Source organism: Ciconia boyciana, chromosome 28 (assembly GCF_034638445.1).
Source record: "Ciconia boyciana chromosome 28, ASM3463844v1, whole genome shotgun sequence".
Taxonomy (NCBI): Eukaryota; Metazoa; Chordata; class Aves; order Ciconiiformes; family Ciconiidae; genus Ciconia; species Ciconia boyciana.
In genome coordinates, this window is record NC_132961.1 from 1,312,924 (window position 1) to 1,338,946 (window position 26,023).

At 69.5% G+C, this 26,023-nt stretch overlaps 2 protein-coding genes across 2 annotated transcripts in view; both read right to left on the reverse strand.

Moving 5' to 3' along the window:
• MYBPC2 (myosin binding protein C2) overlaps nucleotides 1-13,141 on the reverse strand; it is a 46,299-nt gene extending 33,158 nt beyond the window's left edge. Inside the window, exons 1-11 of the mRNA XM_072847639.1 lie at nucleotides 13,120-13,141; nucleotides 11,912-11,971; nucleotides 11,252-11,359; nucleotides 10,284-10,432; nucleotides 8,343-8,460; nucleotides 8,127-8,175; nucleotides 7,361-7,420; nucleotides 5,187-5,380; nucleotides 2,690-2,822; nucleotides 610-734; nucleotides 406-511 (exon numbers count right to left, since the gene is read on the reverse strand). Coding sequence (XP_072703740.1) covers nucleotides 406-511; nucleotides 610-734; nucleotides 2,690-2,822; nucleotides 5,187-5,380; nucleotides 7,361-7,420; nucleotides 8,127-8,175; nucleotides 8,343-8,460; nucleotides 10,284-10,432; nucleotides 11,252-11,359; nucleotides 11,912-11,971; nucleotides 13,120-13,141 — 1,124 coding nt within the window. The remainder of the gene's footprint in view (nucleotides 1-405; nucleotides 512-609; nucleotides 735-2,689; nucleotides 2,823-5,186; nucleotides 5,381-7,360; nucleotides 7,421-8,126; nucleotides 8,176-8,342; nucleotides 8,461-10,283; nucleotides 10,433-11,251; nucleotides 11,360-11,911; nucleotides 11,972-13,119) is intronic.
• A 1,046-nt stretch (nucleotides 13,142-14,187) lies between these two features.
• Nucleotides 14,188-25,994, reverse strand: SCAF1 (SR-related CTD associated factor 1). Its single transcript, XM_072847669.1, is given in 12 exon segments — nucleotides 14,188-14,415; nucleotides 14,520-14,648; nucleotides 19,142-19,364; nucleotides 19,366-19,427; nucleotides 20,060-20,142; nucleotides 20,233-23,280; nucleotides 23,685-23,812; nucleotides 24,736-24,839; nucleotides 24,951-25,015; nucleotides 25,408-25,462; nucleotides 25,618-25,764; nucleotides 25,853-25,994. Coding segments are annotated over 12 exon segments (4,299 nt in total). The 5' UTR covers nucleotides 25,880-25,994.
• Between the last annotated feature and the right edge of the window lie 29 nt (nucleotides 25,995-26,023).

Below are 26,023 nucleotides of genomic sequence, written 5' to 3' on the forward strand. Positions count from 1 at the left end.
CATGGACGTGGTGGGGATGGACACGGGATGGGGGTGGACACGGGGTGGGGGTGGACATGAGGTGGTGGTGGACACGGAGTGGTGGGGATGGACACGGGATGGTGGGGATGGACACGGGATGGTGGTGGTGGACACGTGGTGGTGGTGGTGGACACGTGGTGGGGATGGACACGGGATGGGGGTGGACACGGGGTGGTGGGGATGGACACGGGGTGGGGGTGGACATGAGGTGGTGGTGGACACATGGTGGTGGGGATGGACATGGGGTGGTGGTGGACACGGAGTGGTGGGGATGGACGGGGGTGGTGGGGATGGACACGAGGGATGGACACGCCACGGCAGGGCGGGTGGACGGACGGACGGACGGACACCCGCGGCCACGCGCGCCCGCCACGGCCACCTCACCACATGACTTGGGCGCCCTCCTCGGAGACCTCGGCCTCCAGCACCACGCGGTCGCCGATGAAGACCTGCTGGTCGTCCAGCCCCTTGGCGATGGTGACGGGGGGCTCTGGGGGGGGGGCGGCGGTGGGGGTCAGGGTCCCCCGGGGTGGGGGTGTCACGGGGAGCGTCCCCTCCCCCGGTGACACCCCCCCAGCCCGTGCTGACCCTTGACGAAGACCTCGGTGAAGCACTTCTCGTCGTTGACGCGGCACTCGTAGGCGGCGTCATCGGCCAAGGAGCACTTGTGGATGGTGAGGATGCGCTTGAGCCCCACGTTCTCGAAGACGTACCTGGGGGGGGACACGGGGGACGCGGGGACGGGGGGACACCGGATGGGGGGACACGGGGACATGGGGGACACCAGGTTGTAGGGGGATGTGGGGACATGGGGACATGGGGGACAGCAGATTGGGGGGACACGTGGGGGACATGGGGGACATCAGGTTGCAGGGGACATGGGGGGGACATGGGGACGGGGGGACACCGGATTGGGGGGGGACACGGGGACATGGGGGGACACCAGGTTGTAGGGGGATATGGGGACACAGGAGACATGGGGGACAGCAGATTGGGGGGACACGTGGGGGACATCAGATTGGGGGGGGACATGGGGGGACACAGGGGACGGGGGACATGGGAACATGGGGGACACCAGATTGGGGGGGACATGGGGGACACCAGGTTGGGGGGAATATGGGGACACAGGAGACATGGGGGACAGCAGATTGGGGGGACATGTGGGGGACATGGGGACATGGGGGGACATCAGATTGGGGGGACATGGGGGGACATGGGGACGGGGGGACATCAGATTGGGGGGACATGGGGGACACCAGGTTGTAGGGGATATGGGGACACAGGAGACATGGGGGACAGCAGATTGGGGGACATGGGGGGACACAGGGGACGGGGGACATGGGGACGGGGGACACCGGATTGGGGGGACACGGGGACATGGGGGACACCAGGTTGTAGGGGGACGTGGGGACATGGGGACATGGGGGACAGCAGATTGGGGGGACACGTGGGGGACATGGGGGGACATCAGGTTGGGGGGGACATGGGGGGACACAGGGGACGGGGGGACATGGGGACATGGGGACACCAGATTGGGGGGGACATGGGGGACACCAGGTTGGGGGGGATATGGGGACACAGGAGACATGGGGGACAGCAGATTGGGGGACACGGGGACATGGGGGACATCAGATTGGGGGGGACATGGGGACATGGGGGGACATGGGGACGGGGGGACACCAGATTGGGGGGACACGGGGACATGGGGGACACCAGGTTGTAGGGGGACGTGGGGACATGGGGACATGGGGGACAGCAGATTGGGGGGGACATGGGGGACATGGGGGACATCAGGTTGCAGGGGGACATGGGGGGACATGGGGACGGGGGGACAGCAGATTGGGGGGGGACATGGGGGGACACAGGGGGACGGGGGGACACGGGGATGGGGGGACACCGGATTGGGGGGGACATGGGGACACACCAGGTTGGGGGGACATGGGGATGTGGGGGAGGTGCGGGGCGGGGGGACACGGGGGAGGGGGCACAGTGTGAGGGTGGGGGGAGGGGGGACACCATGGGGGCTCCCTCCTGCACCCACCCCAGCCCCAGAGACCCCCACGACCTCCCTGAGCCCCCGCACCCCTCCAGCCCCCAAGACCCCCACATCCCCCCCATCCCCCCCAGCCCCTCTCCAGCCCCCCAAGACCCCCAGGCCCCCGTACCCCCTCCAGCCCCTCCCAGCCCCCCACCCCCCATACCCCCTCCAGCCCCCCAGCCCCTCTCCGGCCCCTCCCAGTCCCCCTCCAGCCCCCTCCCAGCCCCCCACCCCCCATGCCCCCTCCAGCCCCCCCAGCCCCTCTCCAGCCCCCAGGCCCCCCCCCACCCCCCCCCATACCCCCCTCCAGCCCCCCAGCCCCTCTCCAGCCCCCAAATCCCCCCATACCCCCTCCAGCCCCCCAGCCCCTCTCCAGCCCCCAAATCCCCCCACCCCCCATACCCCTCTCCAGCCCCCCATACCCCCTCCAGCCCCCCTCAGCCCCTCTCCAGCCCCCAAATCCCCCCAGCCCCTCTCCAGCCCCCATACCCCCTCCAGCCCCCCAGCCCCTCTCCAGCCCCCCACCCCCCCATACCCCTCTCCAGCCCCCCATACCCCCTCCAGCCCCTCCCAGCCCCTCTCCAGCCCCCCAGCCCCCAGCCCCCCCATACCCCCCGCCCCCCCGCTCACTTGGTGCTGGGCTTGAGCAGCTGCCCGTTCTTGTACCAGCGCAGCGGCAGGTCGGGGTGGCTCAGCTCCACCGCCAGCCGGATCTTCTCCCCCTTGTCCACCTGGTACGCGGGGTCCAGCTTGCGGACGAAGGCTGGCGCGGGGCGGGGCGGGCCGGGTCGGGTCGGGGGGGCACGGCGGCCACGGAGCCCCGCCCCCCGCACACGCCCCCCACGGAGCCCCACGCCCACCCCACGGAGCCCTGCCCCCCACGCACACGACCCGCCATGGAGCCCCGCCCCCCACGGAGCCCCGCCCCCGCACACGACTACACACGAACTCCCACGCCCACCCCACAACTCCCCACGGAGCCCCGCCCCCGCACACGCCCCCCACGGAGCCCCACGCCCCCCACGGAGCCCCGCCCCCGCACACGACTACACACGGACCCCCACGCCCACCCCACAACTCCCCACGGAGCCCTGCCCCCCACGGAGCCCTGCCCCCCACGGAGCCCCACGCCCACCCCACGGAGACCCGCACCCCGCACACGACTACACACGGAGCCCCGCCCCCCACGGAGCCCTGCCCCCCACGGAGCCCTGCCCCCGCACACGCCCCCCACGGAGCCCTGCCCCCCCACGGAGCCCTGCCCCCCACGGAGCCCCACGCCCACCCCACGGAGACCCGCACCCTGCACACGCCCCCCACGGAGCCCTGCCCCCCACGGAGCCCTGCCCCCTGCACACGACTACACACAAACCCCCACGCCCACCCCACAACTCCCCACGGAGCCCCGCCCCCGCACACGCCCCCACGGAGCCCCACGCCCCCCCACGGAGCCCCGCCCCCTGCACACGACTACACACGGACCCCCACGCCCACCCCACAACTCCCCACGGAGCCCTGCCCCCCACGGAGCCCCGCCCCCCACGGAGCCCCACGCCCACCCCACGGAGACCCGCACCCCGCACACGACTACACACGGAGCCCCGCCCTCCACGGAGCCCTGCCCCCCCACGGAGCCCCACGCCCACCCCACGGAGACCCGCACCCCGCACACGACTCCCCACGGAGCCCCGCCCCCGCACACGACCCCCACGGAGCCCCGCCCCCACGGAGCCCTGCCCCCCACGGAGCCCCACGCCCACCCCACGGAGACCCGCACCCCGCACACGACTCCCCACGGAGCCCTGCCCCTCCACGGAGCCCTGCCCCCCACGGAGCCCCGCCCCCGCACACGACTACACACAAACCCCCACGCCCACCCCACAACTCCCCACGGAGCCCTGCCCCCGCACACGCCCCCACGGAGCCCTGCCCCCACGGAGCCCCACGCCCACCCCACGGAGACCCGCACCCGCACACGACTCCCCACGGAGCCCCGCCCCCGCACACGACCCCCACGGAGCCCCACGCCCACCCCACGGAGCCCCACACCCCGCACACGACCCCCACGGAGCCCTGCCCCCCACGGAGCCCCACGCCCACCCCACGGAGCCCCGCCCCCGCACACGACTACACACGGACCCCCACGCCCACCCCACAACTCCCCACGGAGCCCCGCCCCCACGGAGCCCCACGCCCACCCCACGGAGCCCCGCCCCCGCACACGACTACACACGGACCCCCACGCCCACCCCACAACTCCCCACGGAGCCCGCCCCCCGCACACGACCCCCACGGAGCCCCACGCCCACCCCACGGAGCCCTGCCCCCAACCTCCCACCCTCCCCCAATTCCCCACGGACCCCGACCCCCCAACCCCCACCCCACAGCCCCCAGCCCCCACATCCCCCTCCCCACCCCCATATCCCCCAAATCCCCCTTCCCCACCCCCATACCTCCCCACATCCCCCTCCCCATGCCCCCCAGCCCCCACATCCCCCTCCCCACACCCCCAGCCCCCACATCCCCCTCCCCACCCCCATACCTCCCCGTATCCCCTTCCCCACCCCCATACCTCCCCGTCTCCCCTCCCCACGCCCCCAGCCCCCACATCCCCCTCCCCACCCCATATCCCCCCAAATCCCCCTCCCCACCCCCATACCTCCCCGTATCCCCCCTCCCCACACCCCCAGCCCCCACATCCCCTCCCCACCCCCATACCTCCCCGTATCCCCCTCCCCACCCCCATACCTCCCCACATCCCCTCCCCAGACCCCACAGCCCCCAAATCCCCCTCCCCACCCCATACATCCCCGTATCCCCCTCCCCACATCCCCCAGCCCCCACATCCCCCTCCCCACCCCCATATCCCCCGTATCCCCCTTCCCCACCCCCATACCTCCCCGTCTCCCCCTCCCCACGCCCCCAGCCCCCAAATCCCCCCTCCCCACCCCCATACCTCCCCACATCCCCTCCCCACGCCCCCAGCCCCCACATCCCCCTCCCCACCCCCATACCTCCCCGTCTCCCCTCCCCACGCCCCCAGCCCCCCACATCCCCCTCCCCACCCCCATACCTCCCCGTCTCCCCCTCCCCACGCCCCCAGCCCCCACATCCCCTCGCCCCCCACCTTCGCTCTTCTTGGGCTCCACCTTGATCTTCTTGAGGCGCTTGAGCATGCCGCGCAGGTCGGTGATGCCGTACTGGAAGGCGATGCGCTCGTACTCGCTCTTCTTCGTCACCCCCTTCAGCAGCTCCCAGATCTCGGGGGGGAAGGGGTCGTCTTCGTCCTTCTTCTTCTTCCTCTCCTCCACCTGCACCTCCCTGCCGGCGCCACGGCCTCGCACGAGCCTCGCACGGCTTCGCACGGGCCTCGCGCGCCCCTCGCGTGACCGCCGTGCCCTCGCTCCTCCTCATCCTCGCGCGGGCCTCGCGCGCCCCTCGCGTGACCGCCATGCCCGCTGCTCCGCCTGGACCCCCCTCGCTCCTCCTCATCCTCACACGGCCTCGCACGCCTGTCACACGGCCTCGCACGAGCCTCGTGCACCCCTCACACGACCGTCGTGTCCGCTGCCCCGCCTGGACCCCCCTCGCTCCTCCTCATCCTCGCACGGCCTCGCACGAGCCTCGCGCGCCCCTCACACGACCGTCGTGTCCGCTGCTCCGCCCGGACCCCCCTCGCTCCTCCTCATCCTCGCACGGCCTCCCACGAGCCTCGCACGCCCCTCACACAACCGCCGTGTCCGCTGCTCCACCTGGACCCCCCTCGCTCCTCCTCATCCTCGCACGGCCTTGCACGCCCCTCACACGCCCGTCACACGGCCTCGCACGAGCCTCATGCGCCCCTCACACGACCGCCGTGTCCGCTGCTCCGCCTGGACCCCCCTTCGCTCCTCCTCATCCTCGCACGAGCCTCGCACGAGCCTCACACGCCCCTCGCACGCCCCTCGCGTGACCGCCGTGCCCTCGCTCCTCCTCATCCTCGCACGGCCTCGCACGAGCCTCGCGCGCCCCTCGCACGCCCCTCGCGTGCCCGCCACGTCCACTGCTCCACCTGGACCCCCCTCGCTCCTCCTCATCCTCGCACGAGCCTCGCACGAGCCTCCCACGAGCCTCGCACACCCCTCGCACGGCCTTGCACGCCCCTCGCGTGACCACCGTGTCCGCTGCTCCGCCTGGACCCCCCTCGCTCCTCCTCATCCTCACACAAGCCTTGCACAGCCTCGCACGAGCCTCGCACGCCCCTCGTGTGACCGTCGTGTCCCCTGCCCACCCTGGACCCCCCTCGCTCCTCATCCTCGCACGCCCCTCACACGAGCCTTGCACACCCCTCACGTGACCACCGTGCCCGCTGCTCCGCCTGGACCCCCCTCGCTCCTCCTCATCCTCGCACGAGCCTCGCATGCCCCTCGGACACCCCTTGCACGGCCTCGCACGATCCTTGCACGAGCCTTGCACGCCCTCACACGACCGTCGTGCCCCCTGCCCACCCTGGACCCCCCTCGCTCCTCCTCATCCTTGCACGCCCCTCACACGCCCCTCGCACGCCCCTTGCACGCCCTCACACGACCGTCGTGCCCCCTGCCCGCCCTGGACCCTTCCCCTCGCTCCTCCTCATCCTCGCACACCCTCGCACGCCCTTGCACGAGCATTGTGCCCCTGCCCGCCCTGGACCCTTCCCCTCGCTCCTCCTCATCCTCGCACGCCCTCGCACGCCCTCGCACACCCCTTGCACGCCCTCGCACACCCCTCACACGACTGTCGTGCCCCCTGCCCGCCCTGGACCCTTCCCCTTGCTCCTCATCCTCGCACGCCCTCGCACGCCCCTTGCACACCCCTCGCACGCCCTCGCACGCCCCTTGCACGACCATTGTGCCCCCTGCCCACCCTGGACCCTTCCCCTTGCTCCTCATCCTCGCACGCCCCTCGCACACCCTCACACACCCCTCGCACGCCCCTTGCACACCCCTCACGCGCCCTCGCACGCCCCTCGCACGCCCCTTTCACACCCCTCGCACGCCCCTCACACGACTGTCGTGCCCCCTGCCCGCCCTGGACCCTTCCCCTTGCTCCTCCTCATCCTCGCACGCCCCTCGCACGCCCTCGCACGCCCCTTGCACACCCCTCACGCGCCCTCGCACGCCCCTCGCACGCCCCTTTCACACCCCTCGCACGCCCCTCACACGACTGTCGTGCCCCCTGCCCACCCTGGACCCTTCCCCTCGCTCCTCCTCATCCTCGCACGCCCCTCGCACGCCCCTTTCACACCCCTCGCACGCCCTCGCACGCCCTCGCACGCCCCACCTCTTCTTGAGCAGCCCGCTGAAGTCCAGCTCCCCGGCCGTGTCCCCCTTGGCCTCGCCCCTGCGGGAGAGGGGTTGGGGTGCGGGGGCCCGGTGGGTGCCCGGGGGTCCCCAGGGTGTGTTGGGGTGCAGGGGGGTCCTTGGGGTTCGGGGGGTCCGGGGTCCCCGACGTGTGTTGGGGTGCAGGGGAGTCTCAGGGGTCCCCGAGGTGTGTTGGGGTGCAGGGGGTCCTTGGGGTTCGGGGGGTCCGGGGTCCCTGAGGTGCGTTGGGGTGCCGGGGGGTCCCCAGGGTGCGTTGGGGCTCAGGGAGGGTCCTTGGGGTTCCGGGTGGGGGTTCTGGGGTCCCTGAGGTGCGTTGGGGTGCAGGGGGTCCTAGAGGGTCCTTGGGGTTCCAGGGGGTTCTGGGGTCCCTGAGGTGTGTTGGGGTGCAGGGGGTCCAGGGGGTCCCCAGAATGTGTTGGGGTGCAGGGGGGTCCTTGGGAGTCCAGGAGGTCCCCGAGGTGCTTTGGGGTGCAGGGGGGTTCTGGGGGTCCCTGAGGTGCGTTGGGGTGCAGGGGGTCCCGGGGGTCCCCAGGGTGTGTTGGGGTGCAGGGAGGGGCAGAGGGGCCTCAGTCTACAGAGGGGTTCGGGGGGTCCCCAGGCCATGGGGAGGATTTGGGGGGGTCCCCAGTCTATAGCGGGGTTCAGGGGGGTCCCCAGGCCATGGGGAGGGTTTGGGGGGTCCCCAGCCTCTAGAGGGGTTCGGGGGGGGGGTCCCCCACACTCACGTCCTCTTGAAGGCCTGCAGCACGTTGTCATTGTCACTGGGGTGGGGGGCTGCCGGGGAGAGAGGGGACGGGAGACCCCCCCCCCGCCTCACGTGACCCCGAATGTCCCCCGCCCCTGTCCCCAAATGTCCCCAGGGCAAGACCCAGCCCTGGCCGGGGTCCTCTGGGGTTGGGGGTCCCGGGGGTCTGGGGTGCCGGGGGTCCTGGGGGTCTCACCCTCGACGTCGATGTTGAAGGAGCAGCTGTCCTTCTTGTCCTTGGCCGTCACCTCGCAGCGATAGTCCCCGCGGTCCCCAAGGGCCACCTTGCTGATGTGCAGCTCGAAGGTGTAGACCTGGGGGGGGCACGGGGGGACATGGGGGGACACGGGGGGGACACGGGGGGGATGTGGAGGGGACACGGGGGACATGGGGGACACAGCGGGGACATGGGGGACACGGAGGGACATGAGGGGACACAGAGGGACATGGGGGGACACAGCAGGGACACAGCGGGGACATGGGGGGACACAGAGGGACACGGAGGGTGTGGAGGGACACAGAGGGACATGGGGGGGTGTGGGGGACACGGGGGGACATGGAGGGGACACGGCAGGGACACAGAGGGGACATGGGGGACACGGAGGGGATGTGGAGGGACACAGAGGGACATGGGGGGCACAGCAGGGACACAGAGGGGACACGGAGGGACACAGAGGGACATGAGGGGGGCACAGAGGGACATGGGGGTGGGGGGGACACGGGGGACATGGAGGGACACAGCAGGGACACAGAGGGGACATGGGGGACACGGAGGGGGATGTGGAGGGGACACGGAGGGACATGGGGGTGGGGGACACGGAGGGGGATGTGGAGGGGACACAGAGGGACATGAGGGGGTGTGGGGGGACACGGAGGGACATGGGGGGCACAGAGGGACATGGGGGGACACAGCAGGGACACAGAGGGACATGGGGGACACGGAGGGGGATGTGGAGGGGACACGGAGGGACATGGAGGGGACACGGCAGGGACACAGAGGGAACATGGGGGGACATGGGGGGGACATGGGGGGGACATGGAGGGGCACAGAGGGGACACGGGGGGGACGCAGGGACATGCGGATGGACGCAGTGAAGACCCTTCCCAGTATCTCCCAGTTCCCTCCCCAGTCCCTCCCAGTTTCTCTCAGTGTCTCCCAGTCTCCCCCAGTGCCACCGCAGCTTCTCCCAGTAGCAGCCCAGTCTCTCCCAGTCCCTCCCAGTGCTTCCCAGTCCCTTCCAGTGCCTCCCAGTGCCCTCCCAGTGCTCCTCCAGTGCTTCCCAGTCTCACCCAGTGCCCCTTCAGTGCCTCCCAGTGCCTCCCAGTCTCTCCCAGTGTGCCTCCAGTGTCCCTTGGTCCCTTCCAGTGCTCCCCAGTACCCCTCCGGTGCTTCCCAGTCCCTCCCAGTGTGTCTCCAGTACCCCTCCAGTACCCCTCCGGCCCCTCCCAGTGCCCCTCCAGCCTCTCCCAGTCCCTCCCAGTGCCCTTCCAGTCCCTCCCAGTGCCCTCCCAGCGCCTCCCAGTCCCTCCCAGTGCCCCTCACTGCCCCTCCCAGCCCCCCCAGTGCCCCTCCAGCCTCTCCCAGTCCCCTCCCAGTCCCTCCCAGTGCCCCTCCAGCCTCTCCCAGCCCCTCCCAGTTCCTCACAGCCCCTCCCAGTGCCCCTCCAGCCCCTCCCAGTTCCTCCCAGTGCCCCTCCAGCCCCTCCCAGCCCCTCCCAGTGCCCCTCCCAGTGCCCCTCCCAGCACCCCTCACTGCCCTCCCAGCGCCCTCCCAGCGCCCCTCACTGCCCTCCCAGTGCCCCCAGTCCCCCTCCAGCCCCTCCCAGTGCCCCTCACTGCCCTCCCAGTCCCTCCCAGTGCCCCTCCAGCCCCTCCCAGCCCCTCCCAGTCCCTCCCAGTGCCCCTCCCAGCCCCTCCCAGCGCCCTCCCAGCCCCTCCCAGTGCCCCTCCAGCCCCTCCCAGTCCCTCCCAGTGCCCCTCCAGCCCCTCCCAGCCCCTCCCAGTGCCCCTCACTGCCCTCCCAGCCCCTCCCAGTCCCTCCCAGTGCCCCTCCAGCCCCTCCCAGTCCCTCCCAGTGCCCCTCCAGCCCCTCCCAGCCCCTCCCAGCGCCCTCCCAGTCCCTCCCAGTGCCCCCCACCTTGCTCTCCTTGTCGAAGCTCTCCTTGAACTGGAAGCGGGCGCCGCTCTTGATGCCCAGCTCCAGCCACTTCCCCTTGAACCACCGGACGCTGGGCTTGGCCGGCAGCCGGGCGCCGTCCACGCGCGCCACCGCCGTGACGTCCTTCCCTGGGGACACCCGCCACGTCACCCCCCACACCCCACCCGGGACCCCCAACCCCCCGGTGACCTCAGCCCCCCAAGAACCCCACCGAGGATCCCCCAGCACCGTGGGGACCCCAGGACCCGCGTCCACGCGTGCCACCGCCGTGACGTCCTTCCCTGGGGACACCCGCCACGTCACCCCCACACCCCACCCGGGACCCCCAACCCCCCCGGTGACCTCAGCCCCCAAGAACCCCCGAGGATCCCCCAGCCCCCCAGGGACCCACCAAGGACCCCCCAGCCCCCCAAGGATCCCCCAACCCCCAGGGACCCCCGAGGACCCCCTCCGGACACCCCAGCCCCCAGGGACCTCCCAAGGACCCCCCAGGTCCCCCCAGCCCCCAGGAACCCCCGAGGACCCCTCGAGGAACCCCCAGCCCCCCAAGGACCCCCCGGACCCCCAGGACCCCCAGCCCCCAAGGACCCTCCGAGGACCCCCCCAGCCCCCTAGGGACCCCCAGGTCTCCCCAGCCCCCATGGACTCCCCGAGGATCCCCCCAGGACTCCCCAGCCCCACAGGGACCCCCAGGGACCCCCCAGTCCCCCAGGGACCCCTCGAGGAACCCCCCAGCCCCCAGGGACCCCTCGAGGAACCCCCCAGCCCCACAGGGACCCCCAAGGACCCCCCAGCCCCCCAGGTCCCCCCAGCCCCCAGGGACCCCTCGAGGAACCCCCAGCCCCCAAGGACCCCCCCCAGCCCCCCAGGTCCCCCCAGCCCCCAGGGACCCCTCGAGGAACCCCCCAGCCCCCCAAGGACCCCCCAGCCCCCCAGGGCCCCCTTACCGCCGTCCACGAGGACGCTCTGGGGTTTGCTGAGGAAGAGCCCGTCGGGGTCGGGGGTCTCGGGGGGTGGATGTCGTCTGTGGGGGAGGGGCGTGTGAGGGGGGGGGAGGCACTGGGACACCCACAGAGGGGTGACCCCCACTGGGGGGCGGGGCAGCACTCACCCAGGGAATCATCCTTGGCGTCTGCAAAGAGAGGGGGTGTCAGAGAGTGGGGACCCCCCCGGGCACCCCAAAATTAACACCGCCCCCCAGCACCCTGACCCCAAACCTGTGTGTGTCCCCCCGGAATCCTGCCCCTCCCCCCGAACACCCTGACCCCAAACCTGCCCCCCATGCACCCTGCCCCCCGAACACCCTGACCCCAAACCTGCCCCCCCCATGCACCCTGCCCCCCTGAACACCCTGACCCCAAACCTGCCCCCCATGCACCCTGCCCCCCCGAACACCCTGCCCCCAAACCTGCCCCCCTCCCCGGAACCCTGCCCTCCCCCCAGCACCCTGCCCCCCAGCACCCTGCCCCCATACCTGCCCCCCTGCACCCTGCCCCTCCCCCCATGGACCCTGCCCCCCAGCACCCTGCCCCCCACCTTTGGGGTGCCGGTCGCCGCCTCCTCCCCCGCTTTCTCCTCCCCTTTTTGCCCGTTTTCCTGCTTTTTCTCCTCTTTTTTCTCTTCCTTTTTCTCTTCTTTCTTCTCCTTCTTCGCCTCCTTCTTGGCAACTGCGGGGGGCGGGGGGTGTGACAGAATTGCCCCCCCGGGGCAATTACCCCCCTTGGGGCTCTTCTGCCCCCCCGGGGTACCCCCCAATCCCCTCCCCCATGGCTGGCAATGGCAGCAGGGGGGGGGGAGGGGGCAAGTGACACCGAGGCGGGGGGGACATGCCAGGGGGCCCCCCATGTCGTGTCCCCCCCTCCGTGTCCGTCCCCCCCCGTGTCAGCCCTATATAAGGCCGGGATTTGAGTCCGACCCCCCAAAATAGCGCGGCCTCAGCTGTCACCGGGCTCAGGTCACCGGGGGGGACGGACACGACACGACAGGGCCACCATCCCCCCCGGCCCCCAAACCCCGCCGGGGGCCCCAAAGCCACCCTGTGTGTGTGTGTCCCCCCGTCACCGCTCCAGCAGCGTCACCCCCCACTGGTGTCACCCCCCACTGGTGTCACCCCGCTCAAGGTGTCACCCCCCAAGGTGTGTGGCCCCCCCCAAGGTGTCACCCCCCGAAGTGTCGTGTGTCCCCCCGTGGGGACAGCCTGATTTAGTGGCTGTCACCTGTGGGTGCCCTTTCGGGGTGGCTCATGTGTCACCCCCCCGGGGTGACACTGCCCCCCCCCCAACCTGCCCCGTCTGCAGTGGCGCAGGGAATCGCCCCCCTCCCCCGTGCCCCCCGGGGCAATTTCCCCCCGATCGTTCTGCCCCCCCGGTAATTGCCCCCCGCGCCAGGGATCATTGCCCCCCCAAGGCCTTCTGCACCCCCCAAAGCAATACCCCCCCAGTCGTCCTACCCCCCCAGTAATTGCCCCCCTCCCCGGTAATGCCCCCCCCGGTAATTGCCCCCGGCAACTGCCCCTCCCGCTAATTGCCCCCCGGTATTCCCCCGGTATAGACCCCCCTGGTAATGCTCCCTTGGGAATTGCCCCCGCCGGTATTGCCCCCGCCGGTAATTCCCCCCCCCGGTAATGCCCCCCGCTAATTGCCCCCCGCCCCCAAAATGCCCCCTGGCAATTGCCCCCCTCCCTTGCAATTCCCCCCGGCAATTGCCCCCCTGCTAATTGCCCCCCGGGTATCGCCCCCCGGTAATGCCCCCTGGCAATTGCCCCCTCCGGTAATTGCCCCCCGACTAATTGCCCCCCGGTAATTGCCCCCCGTACCGGCCTTGCTGGGCTCGGGCATGGCGGTGCTGGGGCTGAGGGGCCACAACTGCCCCGGGGGGGGCCCCGCCGCCCCTTTAAACCCCCCCGGCCCCCTGTGTCCCTCCTCCCCCGCCCGTGGCCACGCCCCCGCCACCCCCCCCCACCCCCAGGCTGGGAGGGAACACATGGGGACATCCCCCCCCCCCCAAAGTGGGGACCCCCCCGGGGGGGTGACACCGGATCGCGCCGGTGTCCCCGGGATTTGGTGACATTTGGTGACCAATCCCGGGGGGACACACACGGGGGGGGACACACACATAGGACACCGCGGGGACAGATGTGGTGGCACTGCCAGTGTGTCCCCCCCCCGGGGACACCCACGGGACAAGTGTGTGTCCCCTGTCCCCCCCAGGGACACTCCTGTCCCCCATGTCCCCCCCGTGACACTCCCATCCCTCGTGTGTGTGTCCCCCCCCCCGTGGGACACCCTGTATCCTCCCCCCCAGGGACACTCCTGTGTCCCCGTGTCCCCCGCCAGGGACACTCCTGTCGTCGTCCCCCCCCCCGTGACACTCCCATCCCTCGTGTCTGTGCCCCCCCCCCCCGTGAGACACCCCTGTCCCCTCCCCCATGTCATATCCCCTTGGGGACAGGACTTGGGGGTGTCACCCTGTGTCCCCCCCCGTGATGGCCCTGGAGGGGGACCCTGCGCACCCTGACCCCCCCAGAAACACCCCCAACACCCCAAAATAAAGCGCCCCCCAGCACCCCCAAATCGACTCCTCCCACCAGGGGTCGCCCCCAATCCCCCCCCCAATTAAGGGGCTCAGTGCCCCTCCAATAAAGGCGTCATTGGCGTCGTGTGCCCCCCCAATTTAGGGGTGTCCCAGTGTCCCCCCCAAAAAAAAGACGGAGCGGCAGCCGCGTGGCTAAAGGCAGTTTATGGAGGATTTTGGGGTACAGGGGGCACCCGGGGGGTGGGGGCCATTTAGGGCGGGGGGGGTTCTCCAAAAAGACCATGCTAAATAAGTAAAACCAAATATTTTTTTGGGGGCACCCTTTCATTCCCCCCCCCCCACCCCATATTTACAAGGCGGCGGAGGGGTGGTGGTGGTGGTTAAAGGGGGGCATGGGAAGGGGGCTTTGTCCAGGGCCCCCTAAATCTTTGGGGTCCCCGGCCCCCCCAGGGGCTCCTCGCCGCCGCCGCCCCCCGCGGCGGCCATGCTTCCGGAAGTACTTGTAGCGCTGGACGTAGGCCCGCACCAGGTTGTTGACCTTGACCGGGTTGATCTCCCCGCTCCGGCTGTGGCAGATCTGGGGGGGGTTTTGGGGGGACACACACACACACGACACCCCAAAATTAGGAGGGGGTCCCCAAGGTGTCCCCCAACACCCCCGCGCGAGGTGACCGGCGGTACCTTGTGGACGGCCTTGCGGAGGATGTCCTTGTACTCGTCCTTGGTGATCTCCTTCTTCTGGTAGTAGGGTTTGATGGCCAACTTGACCTCCTCCACCGCCCGCTCCTGCGTGTGCAGCTTCTTCAGGTACTGCGGGGACAGCACGGGGACGTGGGGACACGGTGGGGACGTCACGGGGACACGGTGGGGACGTCACGGGGACACGGGGCGTTCAGGGGATGGAGGGGGATGGGGGAGGCTGGTGGAGGTGGGACGGGGCCGGCACCGTGGTGGCCGTGAGAAGCACGGGATGGTCCCGTCACGTGGCGGTGGGGGGTGATGCGGGGTGGTGGCGTCACCACCGTGACCGTCACCGATGTGGGATGGCTTTGTCATTGACGTGGGATGTCCCCGTCACCACCACGGCCATCAATGACATGGGATGTCCCCGTCACCACCATGACCATCAATGACATGGGATGTCCTTGTCATTGACGTGGGATGTCCCTGTCCCCATCACCACCATGACCATCACCAACGTGGGATGTCCTCGTCATTGACGTGGGATGTCCCCATCACCACCACGGCCATCAGTGAGATGGGGTGGTCCCGTCACCACCATGACCATCACCACCATGACCATCACCTTGTCATTGACGTGGGACGTCCCTGTCACCACCAAGGCCATCAATGACATGGGATGTCCTTGTCATTGACGTGGGATGTCCCTGTCCCCATCACCACCATGACCGTCACCGACGTGGGATGTCCTTGTCATTGACGTGGGACGTCCCCGTCACCACCATGACCATCAATGACATGGGATGTCCTTGTCATTGACGTGGGATGTCCCCGTCACCACCATGACCGTCACCAACGTGGGATGGCCTCGTCATTGACATGGGATGTCCCTGTCACCACCAAGGCCATCAATGACATGGGATGTCCCCGTCACCACGATGACCGTCACCGACGTGGGATGGCCTCGTCATTGACGTGGGATGTCCCTGTCCCCATCACCACCATGACCGTCACCAACGTGGGATGGCCTCGTCATTGACGTTGGATGTCCCCGTCACCACCACGGCCATCAGTGAGATGGGGTGGTCCTGTCACCACCATGACCATCACCTTGTCATTGATGTGGGATGTCCCTGTCACCACCATGGCCATCCCCACCATGGGATGTCCCTGTCACCACCAAGGCCATCAATGACATGGGATGTCCTTGTCATTGATGTGGGATGTCCTTGTCACCACCATGACCATCAGTGACATGGGGTGGCCCCGTCACCACCATGACCATCACCGAGGTGGGACGCAGCCGGCACCATGGTGGCCGTGAGAAGCACGGGATGGTCCCGTCACACCACGGTCAGCGGTGATGTGGGGTGGTGGCATCACCACCATGATGGCTTTGTCATTGATGTGGGATGTCCCTATCACCCCCATGACCGTCACCGACGTGGGATGGCCTTGTCATTAACATGGGATGTCCCCGTCACCACCATGGCCATCAATGACATAGCATGGCCCCATCAACACCGTGGTCGTCACCGAGGTGGGATGGAGCCATCACCACCATGACCGTCACCAACATGGGTGGCCTTGTCATTGACGTGGGATGTCCCCATCCCCACCATGACCATCAGTGACATGGGGTGGTCCCGTCACCACCATGACTGTCACCGACACGGGATGTCCTTGTCAGTCATTGACATGGGATGTCCCCGTCACCACCACGACCGTCACCAACATGGGATGTCCTTGTCATTGATGTGGGATGTCCTTGTCACCACCACGACCATCAATAACATGGGGTGGTCTTGTCACCACCGTGACTGTCACCGACATGGGATGGCCTTGTCATTGACGTGGGATGTCCCCATCCCCACCATGACCATCAGTGACATGGGGTGGTCTTGTCACCACCATGACTGTCACCGACATGGGATGGCCTTGTCATTGATGTGGGATGTCGTCGTCACCACCATGGCCATCACCACCATGGGATGTTCCTGTCACCACCAAGGCCATCAATGACATGGGATGTCCCCGTTACCCCCATGACCGTCACTGACATGGGACGGCCTTGTCATTGACGTGAGATGGCCTTGTCACCACCACGACCATCAATGACGTGGGATGCCTCTGCCACCACCATGACCACCATGGGATGGCCCTGTCACCATTGTGGCTGCAACAACCACGGGATGGCCCCATGACCACCATGGCCATCACCGACATGGGACGGCGCTGTCCCCGACATGGCATGTCCCCATCACCACCATGGCCATCACTGTCATGAGATATCCCTGTCACGACCGTGACCATCAATGACATGGGATGTCCCTGTCACCACCACGGTGATCAATAACATGGGATGTCCTTGTCATTGATATGGGGCGTCCCTGTCACCACCATGGTCATCACCACCATGGGATGTCCCTGTCACCACCATGACCATCACCGACACGGGATGTCCTTGCCATTGACGTGGGATGTCCCCATCACCACCATGACGGTCACCACCACCATGACGGTCACCACCACCATGGGATGTCCCTGTCACCATCACGGCCATCAATGACATGGGACACCCTTGTCGTTGACATGCGGCGTCCCTGTCACCACCGTGACCATCACCACCATGGCCACCACTGTCATGAGACATCCTTGTCATCGACGCAGGACATCTCTGTCACCACCATGGCCCTCACCAACATGGGATGTCCTTGTCATTGACATGGGAGATCTCTGTCACCACCATGGCCACCGATGACATAAGGTGTCCTTGTCACTACCACGGTCATCGCCACCACGGGATTGTCCCCATCACCACCACGACCATCACCGACATACGATGTCCCCGTCGCTGGCCTAGGATGTCCCTGTCACTGCTGTCCCCGTCACCACCATGGCATGTCCCCATCACGGGACGTCCCCCATCACCTCCCTGCCCGTCATGGCCATGGGATGTCCCCGTCACCAACATGGGATGTCCCCGTCACCACCAACACATCGCAACCGTTCCCGTCACCGCATCTCCAATGTCACCTCCATCCCAGCATGCCCCTGTCACCAGCGTCCCCAGTGCCACCACCGCAGGATGCTGTGTCACAGCCGTCCCCACCAGCATCACCTCGGGACACCCTTGTCACATGTGTCCCCACGATCGCCCTTGTCACACGTGTCCCCACCACACGACACCCGTGTCACCCCGTCCCCGTCAGCATCGCTGCACAACACTTGTGTCACGCGTGTCCCCACGAGTGTCCCCAACACACCGGTCCTGCAGGACACCCCGTGTTCCCCCCCGGCAGGGGACACTCTTGTCACGTGTCCCTGTCACCGCAGGACACCCCGTGTCCTCCGATCCCCACTGGATGACCCTGTCACTCGTGTCTCTGTGGGGACAAATCACTGTCCCCCCGTCCTGTCACTGTGGGGCGTTGCTGGTCACCCGGGTCCTCACAAGACACCCCGTGTCCCCCCGTGTCCCCATGGGACACCTCACGTCACCTGGGTTCCCACAGGACGACCCCGTCACACGTCCCTGTGGGACACCGCATGTCACCCTGGTCCCTGTGGGGTGACCCTGTCACACACGTCCCCATCACCACAAGCCACCCCACAGTCCTTGTCACCATCGACCACCCTGTGTCACCCCAGCCCCGTCACATGCACGTGGCCCGTGTCCCCCTGGTCCCCATGGGACGCCGCCATCGCTTATGTCCCTGTCACCCCAGGATGCTCCGTGTCCCCTGGCGCTCGTCACCCCGTGTCACCCCGTGTCCCCTTTTCCCTGTCCCCACATGACACCTCATGTCACCCCACTCCTTGTCCCCACGGGACACCCCGTGTCACCACGGTCCCTGTGATGTGACTCCATCACACACGTCCCCATCACCATCAGCCACCCCACGTCCCCTCGATCTTTGTCCCCATGGGACACCCCATGTCCCCCTGTTCCTGTCCCCATGTACCCGTGTCCCTGTCCCCATGGGACACCCTATGTCCCCCTGTTCCTGTCCCCACGTACCCGTGTCCCCGTCCCCGCGGGACACCCCATGTCCCCCTGTTCCTGTCCCCGTGTACCCGTGTCCCCGTCCCCGCGGGACACCCCATGTCTCCCTGGTCCTCATCACCATGGGACACCCCGTGTCCCTGTCCCCATCCCCGTGGGACACTCCATGTCCCCCTGTCCCCATGTGACGCCCCGTGTCCCCCCACTGCTCATCACTGTGGGTCACCCCATAACCCCCTTTCCTTGTCCCCAGACGATGTCCCGTGTGTCCCTGTCCCCAAATGACACCCCCTGTCCCCTTGTCCCCATGTCCCCCGTGTCCCCATCCCCACGGGACACCCCGTGTCCCCCTGGTCCTCATCGCCATGGGACACCCCATGTCCCCCCACTGCTCATCGCTGTGGGTCACTCCACGTCCCCCTGTCCCCATCCCCACGGGACACCCCGTGTCCCCCTGTCCCTGTCCCCACAGAATGCCCCACGTCCCCCCGTCTCCACAGGACACCCCTGTCCCCCATCCCCATGGGACACCCCGTGTCCCCCCGTCCCTGTCCCCACGGGACACCCCGTGTCCCCCGTCCCCACAGCACCCCCGTGTCCCCTTGTCCCCTCTGACCTTGTCGGTGTCCCCGCGTCCCTCGGAGCTGACGCTGCCGTCCCTCTTGCCGGCCTCGGCGCTGGACGAGGCGCCGTAGAGGGGTGCAGGGACCCCCCCGGCCGCTGCCGCCGGCCCCCCCACCCCCGGCAGCCCCGTGGGGGTGGCGGGCGCCGAGGGGCACCCCACCAGCGGCAGAGCCCCGTGCAGCAGGTACGGGGGGCGCGTGGGGGGCGGGGGGGTGGGCGGCGGGCGCGGGGGGCTGGGGGGCTCCCAGGGGGGCCGGCGCCTTGGTGTGGCTCAGGATCTGCAAAACGGGGACAGCGGGGGGGTCCTGTGGGGTGGGGGCACCCCTGGGTGGGGGGGGGCACCCTGGGGGTCTGCAGCCCCTCACAGATGGGATATGGGGGAGAGGGGGTGCCCAGATAGCGGGGTGCCCGCCCCAGGGGTGCATGTCGGGGGGGAAGGGGGTGTCCCTCTCTTGGGGAGGTGGCTGTCCCCTCGGGGGGGGTGCCTGTCCCTTGTTGGAGTCACAGGTGTCACCCCCCCCCCCGGATATATGTCCCTTTTTGGGGGTGGCTATGCCCCCCATGGGGATGCTGTCCCTTTACGGGGTGGCAGTCCCCTCTCGGGGGGGTGGCTGTCCCTTTAGGACGGTGGCTGTCCCCTCGCGGGGGGGCGGCTGTGCCCCCCACGGGGTTGGCTGTCCCTTTAGAGAGTGGCAGTCCCCTCTTGGGGGGGGGGGTGGCTGTCCCCTCAGGGAGCTGGCTGTCCCCCCCACAGACACGCTGTCCCTTTAGGGGGGGTGGCCGTCTCCTCTGGGGGTGCACACTCCCCCCCTGGGGCGACTGTCCCTTCTCAGGGTGGCTGTCCCCCCCCCAGGGGAGCGTGCCAGCGGCGGTGACAGACAAGTGCCACCCCCGTCCCGCGTGTCCCCACCTGGTTGGTGGCCTGGATCAGCTCCTGCGCCTTGGCCCGGCTGGCCAGGTTGGCCTCCTCCATCTTGAACAGCAACGCCGTCACTGCGGGGAACAGCCAGACACCCCGTCACCCGGGGACGGGGACACCCCCACCCGCCCTCCCCCCCCGCCGCGTCCCCAAGCGCCACCTACGTGCCAGCACGCCGCTCGTGGCGCAGTCCACGCCACCCTGCAGGTTCCAGGCCACCGGTGCCGGCGGGGGTCCCAAGGGACGTCCCGGTTCTTCCTTTGCCTCCGAGCGGCTGTCGGCTTCGGGTTCGGCTCGGGGGGGGTCCGCGCCGGCCGGACCCCCCGTTACCGCCACCGCCGTCGCCGGGGGGGGCCCCCCGTTACCGCTGCCGCCCGCCGGTCCCTCCTCGGGGAGGAAGGAGACGTCGGGGGTCTTGCAACTGCTGTCGACCGTCTGCGAGTCGGGCGTCAGCTCCCGCTCGGCCGCCGGCGTCACCGTCACCGCCGCCGCCGTCACCGTCGCCTTGCCGGTGGGCGGGCTGGGGGGTTTGGGGCTGCCCCCCGACTTCTCCGAGCCCGACCAAGTCGGTTCGACCTTGGGGGGCAAGCGGAGGGGGGAGCTGCCGGCCCCTTGGCTACAACTGTCCGCCTTGGACTTCTTGAGCGAGCCCTTGGGCTTGGTCTTCCTCTTCTTCCTCGCCTCGCCCCCGGCCTTGGCTTTGCCGCCAGCCCCCTTGGGCTTCTTCAGCCCCGCCTTGACCTTGGGGGCTTTGGCCTTCTTGACCTTGACCCCCGTCTCCTTGGGGGGCTCGGCTTTGCCCCCCGCCTTGGCCTCGGCCGCCGCTTTCTCCTCGGGTTTGAGAAAAGGCGCCCGGCTTTCGGCGTCGCGGCTGAACTTGACCCCGATGGAACCACCGGAACCGGATCCGCCGCTCTCCTTCCCCGCCGCCGTGGTGGAGCTGACGCCCTCCCGGATGAGGACGGCCACCTTGGACTGCAGCTTCACCTTGCGGGAAGCGGGGGGCTTGGCGGGGACCCCCTCCCCGTCCTTGTGGCCCCCCCCTTTGCTCTTCCGCGGTGCCTTCTCCCTCTCGCCGCGGGCCGTCTTCTCCTTCTCCCCCTTGGCCGGCTCCGGCGGAGGCGGCGGGGGGCGGCCGGGGGTCTCCTTAAATTTTTTCTTGTATTTCTCCCGGGCGGGGGGACGCTCCTCCGTCCGGCTCCGCTTCCGCTCCTTCTCCTTCTTGCTCTCCGTCGCCGGTCGCGATTCTCCTTTACCCCCCCGGGCCGGCGCCTCGGGGGGTTCGCGGTCGGAGAATCCCTCGAAGCTCAACCCTTCGGAATCGTAGAGCACCTCTCGCTTGGCCGGCTCCGGCGTCCCTTCCCGCCGGCTGACGGTGATGGTCCGTTTGATGGCGAAGAGATCGGCGTCGTTCAGCTCCTGGACGGAGGGCGGCACGACCGCCCGCGCCTCCCGCCGCCGCGCCGCCTGCTCCCCCCCCTTCTCCGCTTTGGGGTCCCCCGCTCCCTCGCGGGAGGGTCGACGGGACGGCCGGCGTTCCCGGGAGCGCGACCGTTGCTTCTTCTTCTTCTTCCCCTCGCCGCGGTGCTTCTCCTTGTGCCGGGGTCGCCGGGGTCTCTCGCCGCTGCCCGAACGTCGGCTCCGTCGTTTTTCCCGAGAGCGAGAACGTCGACCCCGCGACCAAGAACGCCGGCGAGAACGGGAGCGGGAACCGCGGCGCCGATGCCGCTCCTTGGGTTTGGGGGGCGGTTCGGGGGGTTTCTTGCCCCCCCAGGCCGCCCCCCCTCGCTCCCGCGAGCGCTTGGGTTTCTTGCGGGAGGCGGCGGAGGGGGAGCGGGGCGAGGGGGGGGCGCGCAGGCGGCGCTGGCTCAGGATCTTGCGGCGCAGGTCGGAGCCCCCCCCTTTCCAACGGGGGTCCGGTTGGCTGTCGGCGCCGAAATCCCCCTCCTCGTCCGAATCGGCGTGGAGAGAGAGAAAATCGTCGCCCTCCGGTAGCCGGGGGGGGCGGGGTTCGGCCGCCCGTCCCCTGCCGGTGCCGCCGCCGGTGCCGCCGGTGCGGAAGAGCCGGAGGGGGCTGTAACGCTCGTCCTCGGGCTGCACGATCTCCCCCTCCTCGATTTCCGAATCGCCGCCGGTCAGGCCCCACTCGCGCCGACCCCGGTGCCGGTTGGTTTTGGTGCCGCGGGGCTGGGGGGGTAACGGGGGGGCCGGCGCTTTGGGGTTGCCGGCGGCCACCACCTCCAACGACACCTTCCCCTCCAGCTTGGGGTGGGCTTCGCTCTCCGGCCGGCTCTTGGTGGCCAGGTCCACCACGAAGACGCGACGCCGCGGCTCCGGAACGGCCCCTTCGGGGGGTTGCGAGGTTTCATCTTCCTCCTCTTCTTCCTCTTCTTCTTCCTCCGGCAGCGTGGAGTCAGCGCCGGGGGGGTTCTGGGGGGCGCGGGGGGCCGGGGGGCCCGGCTCGGGCTCCTTCTCGAAGTCCTGGCTGAGGCTGTTGTCGTCGTAGATGCCGGCTAAAGTCTCCGAAATGCGGCTGATGCTGTGAGAGACGTCGGGACGACCGGCCGGCTCTTCCTCCTCCTCCTCTTCTTCCTCCTCTTCTTCCTCCTCCTCTTCCTCCTCTTCCTCTTCCTCGTCGGGGCTGGGGCTGCTACGGGAGGAGCTGGGGTTGGAGCCGGTGGGATCGAAGGGGTCGTACTTCTGGTCCTGCCGGCCTTCGGCCTCCTTGCCGGGTGAGGAGGCTCCGTAGGCGAAGTCCCCCCCGGGGTTGTCCTCGTCGGTGGGGTGGAAGGGGTCATAAATATCCAGGGCGGGGGAGCGAGGGCGGCAGGCGGCAGCGGCGGCGGCGGCGGGCGGGGGGCCGGGCTGCGAGGAGGAGGAGGAGGACGAGGCCGAAGAGGAGGAAGAGCGGGAGGAGGAAGAGGAGGAAGAAGAGGAGGAAGAGGAGGAAGAAGAATCGGCCTTCTCCAGGGCGCTGCTGGGGGGCTGCGTCCGTGCTGGCTCTTCCCGGGGGCCGGGGGCCCTGGGGACGCTGCTGCTGCTGCTGCTGTTGCCCCCCCGGACCCCCCGGTGCTGCTGCCCGAGGACCCCGGGGGCGCCGGGGCCGGCCCGGCGTTGGGGGGGCCCGGCGGGTCCGGTGGGGCAGCGGCAGGGCCGGGGGTCCCGGCTGGGGTCCTGGGGGCCGGGGACCCCGGGCGCTCGCCAGCGCCGCGCTGAGGAGCCGGGAGGCGGCCTGGGGGGTCAAGGGGGCCCCAGCAGGACCCCCAGCACCCTGCAACCCCCCAAAGCCCTATGCCCCCCGCCCGCCTCACGTCCCCCAGCACCCTACTCCCCCCCCGGGACCCTCAGAAGGACCTACACCCCCCCAACACCCCCTGTGTCCCCCAGAGACCCCCCCTCCAGTGCCCCATGTGCCCCCTCTGCACCCTGTGTGTCCCCCCAGGTACCCCCCCAACACCCCATGTCTCCCCCAACGCCCCATGTTCCCCCCAGTACCCCATATCCCTCCCAGTGACCCCCCCAAATGCTCCCCCAGCACCCTATTCCTCTCAATGGCCCCCCAAACTCCCCCCAACACCCCAAGTCCCCCGCCAGTGCCCCCCAAACGCCCCCCCACCTCCTTTGGGGGCCCTCCAGGGCCTCTCGCGCCGCAGGAGCCCCGAGGCGGCGGCCAGGTCCCCCAGGTCCCCAACTCGCACCTCAGCCACCAGCTCCACCTCCTCTTCCTCCCCGTCCCCCTCCCCGCTGCGGGGACAGGGCAGGGGGTCGGGGGGGAGCACCCAGGTGTCCGGGCATCCCCCCACCCAGCTCCAGCACCCGGGACCTCTCCCCTGCCCCACGCAGGGAGGGGACCCAGCCGTCCGGGTGTCACTTTGTCCCCTCCTTGTCCCCACGAGGGAACCTGGGGGTCCGGCTCACCCCCTCCCCCCCCCCGGGGACCCCTGACACACCCCCAAGGGGACCCCAGGAGTCCACCTCCCCCTCCCAGGGGACCCAGGCGTCTGGCTGACCCCCCCAAAAACACCCATGCATCCAACTCACCCCACAGCACCCCACCATCTACATTACTTCCCCCCCCAAAAGGGACACCCCCAAAGGGACCCAGGCATTGGGCTGACCCCCCACACACCCCCAAAGGGACCCAGGCGTCGGGCTGTCCCCCCCACACCCCCCAGGGGACCCAGGCGTCGGGCTGTCCCCCCCCACACCCCCAGGGGACCCAGGTGTCCGGCTGAACCCCCCACACCCCCCAGGGGTCCGGCTGACCCCCCACACCCCCAGGGGACCCAGGCATTGGGCTGACCCTCCACACACCCCCAGGGGACCCAGGCATTGGGCTGACCCCCCACACCCCCAAAGGGACCCAGGCGTTGGGCTGTCCCCCCCCCACACCCCCAGGGGACCCAGGCGTCCGGCTGAACCCCCCACACCCCCCCAGGGGTCCGGCTGACCCCCCCCACACCCCCAGGGGACCCAGGCGTTGGGCTGTGTCCCCCACACCCCCTAGGAGACCCATGTGTTGGGCTGACCCGCCCCACACCCCCAGGGGACCCAGGCGTCCGGCTGACCCCCCCCACCCCCAGGGGACCCAGGCATCTGGCTGACCCCCCTACACCCCCAGGGGTCTGGCTGACCCCCCCCAGGGGACCCAGGGTTCCGGCGCTCACCCCCCGGCAGCGGTGCCCAGGAGGAGCTGCGCCCGCAGGGAGGCCACGCAGCTCTGCTGGAGCTGGTCCAGGGCGCCCGCCAGCCCGCCCGCCGCCTCCCACGCCTTTGGGGAGAAAACCACCAAAAACGGGTCACTGGGTGCTTCTCCGGGTCAGTACCGAAGCCGTACTGGGACGTACTGGGATGTACTGGGAAGGAAAAGGGAGCCACTCACCGGGCCACCCTCGGCGCGGGGTCCCCAGCACCATCGCTGCCGTGCCATCCTCTTCGTCGCGGCGTCTGGGGGGGGGGGGAGGCAGGGTGAGGGCGGTGCGGTGACGCGGGGACGGGGACGCGGGGACGCAGCGAGGGACGGAGCAACAGGGACGTGGGGACGGGGACGCGGGGACACAGCGAGGGACGGAGCAACAGGGACGTGGGGACGGGGACGCGGGGACGCAGCGAGGGACGGAGCAACAGGGACGTGGGGACAGAGCCAGCACCGTGGGAGACGCCGAGCATGGGGACAGACCCCACCGGGGTGTGACAGCGCAGGGGACGCTGGGACAGCCCCCCCCGCCCCGGGACGCAAGGGGACACGGGGACAGGGGGCCAGACCCCTGGGGACATGCCAGCCCCACCCTGGGGGACATGGGGAGGGGACAGCCCTCCCCCCCCCAATCCATCCCTACCTTCGCCCCCGGCCCAGCCTGGGAAGCCGCCGCTCACCACGCGCTGCAGGGCCTTCTGTGGGGAGAAAAAAAGGGGGAGACCCCCCCCAAAAAACCCCATCAGGGGGGTCACAGCCCCCCAAAAACCCCCCATCGGGGGGGTCACAGCCTCCCCCCCAAAACCCCATCGGGGGGGGTCACAGCCTCCCCCCCAACCCCCCCTGCTCTTACCACGAGGACCTGCCCGGGGCGCAGGGGGCCCTCGGGCTCGGGGGGGGCCCCGCCGGGACCCCCCCCCTCCTCGCCGGGCCCCGCCGGGTCCTCCCGCCCCCCCGGGGGCCGGGGCTTCTCCTCCTCCTCCATGGGGACGGTGACGGCCTGGGGGGAGAGAGGGGCACTGGGGACCCCCCCTCTGCCCCACAGCCCCCCCAAACCCCCCTTTCTGCCCCAATTCCTTTTCGCCTACCATAATTCTTCTCCTTTTTACTCCCATGCTGCTGCTTTGTGCCCCGATTTTTCTCTTTCTTGCCCCAACTCCTCTTTTCTTATCCCAAATTCCTCTTTCCCATCTCCATTTTCTCTTTTTCTGCTCTATTTTCCCCCTTTTTTTCCTTACTTCCCCCTTTTCATACTCCAG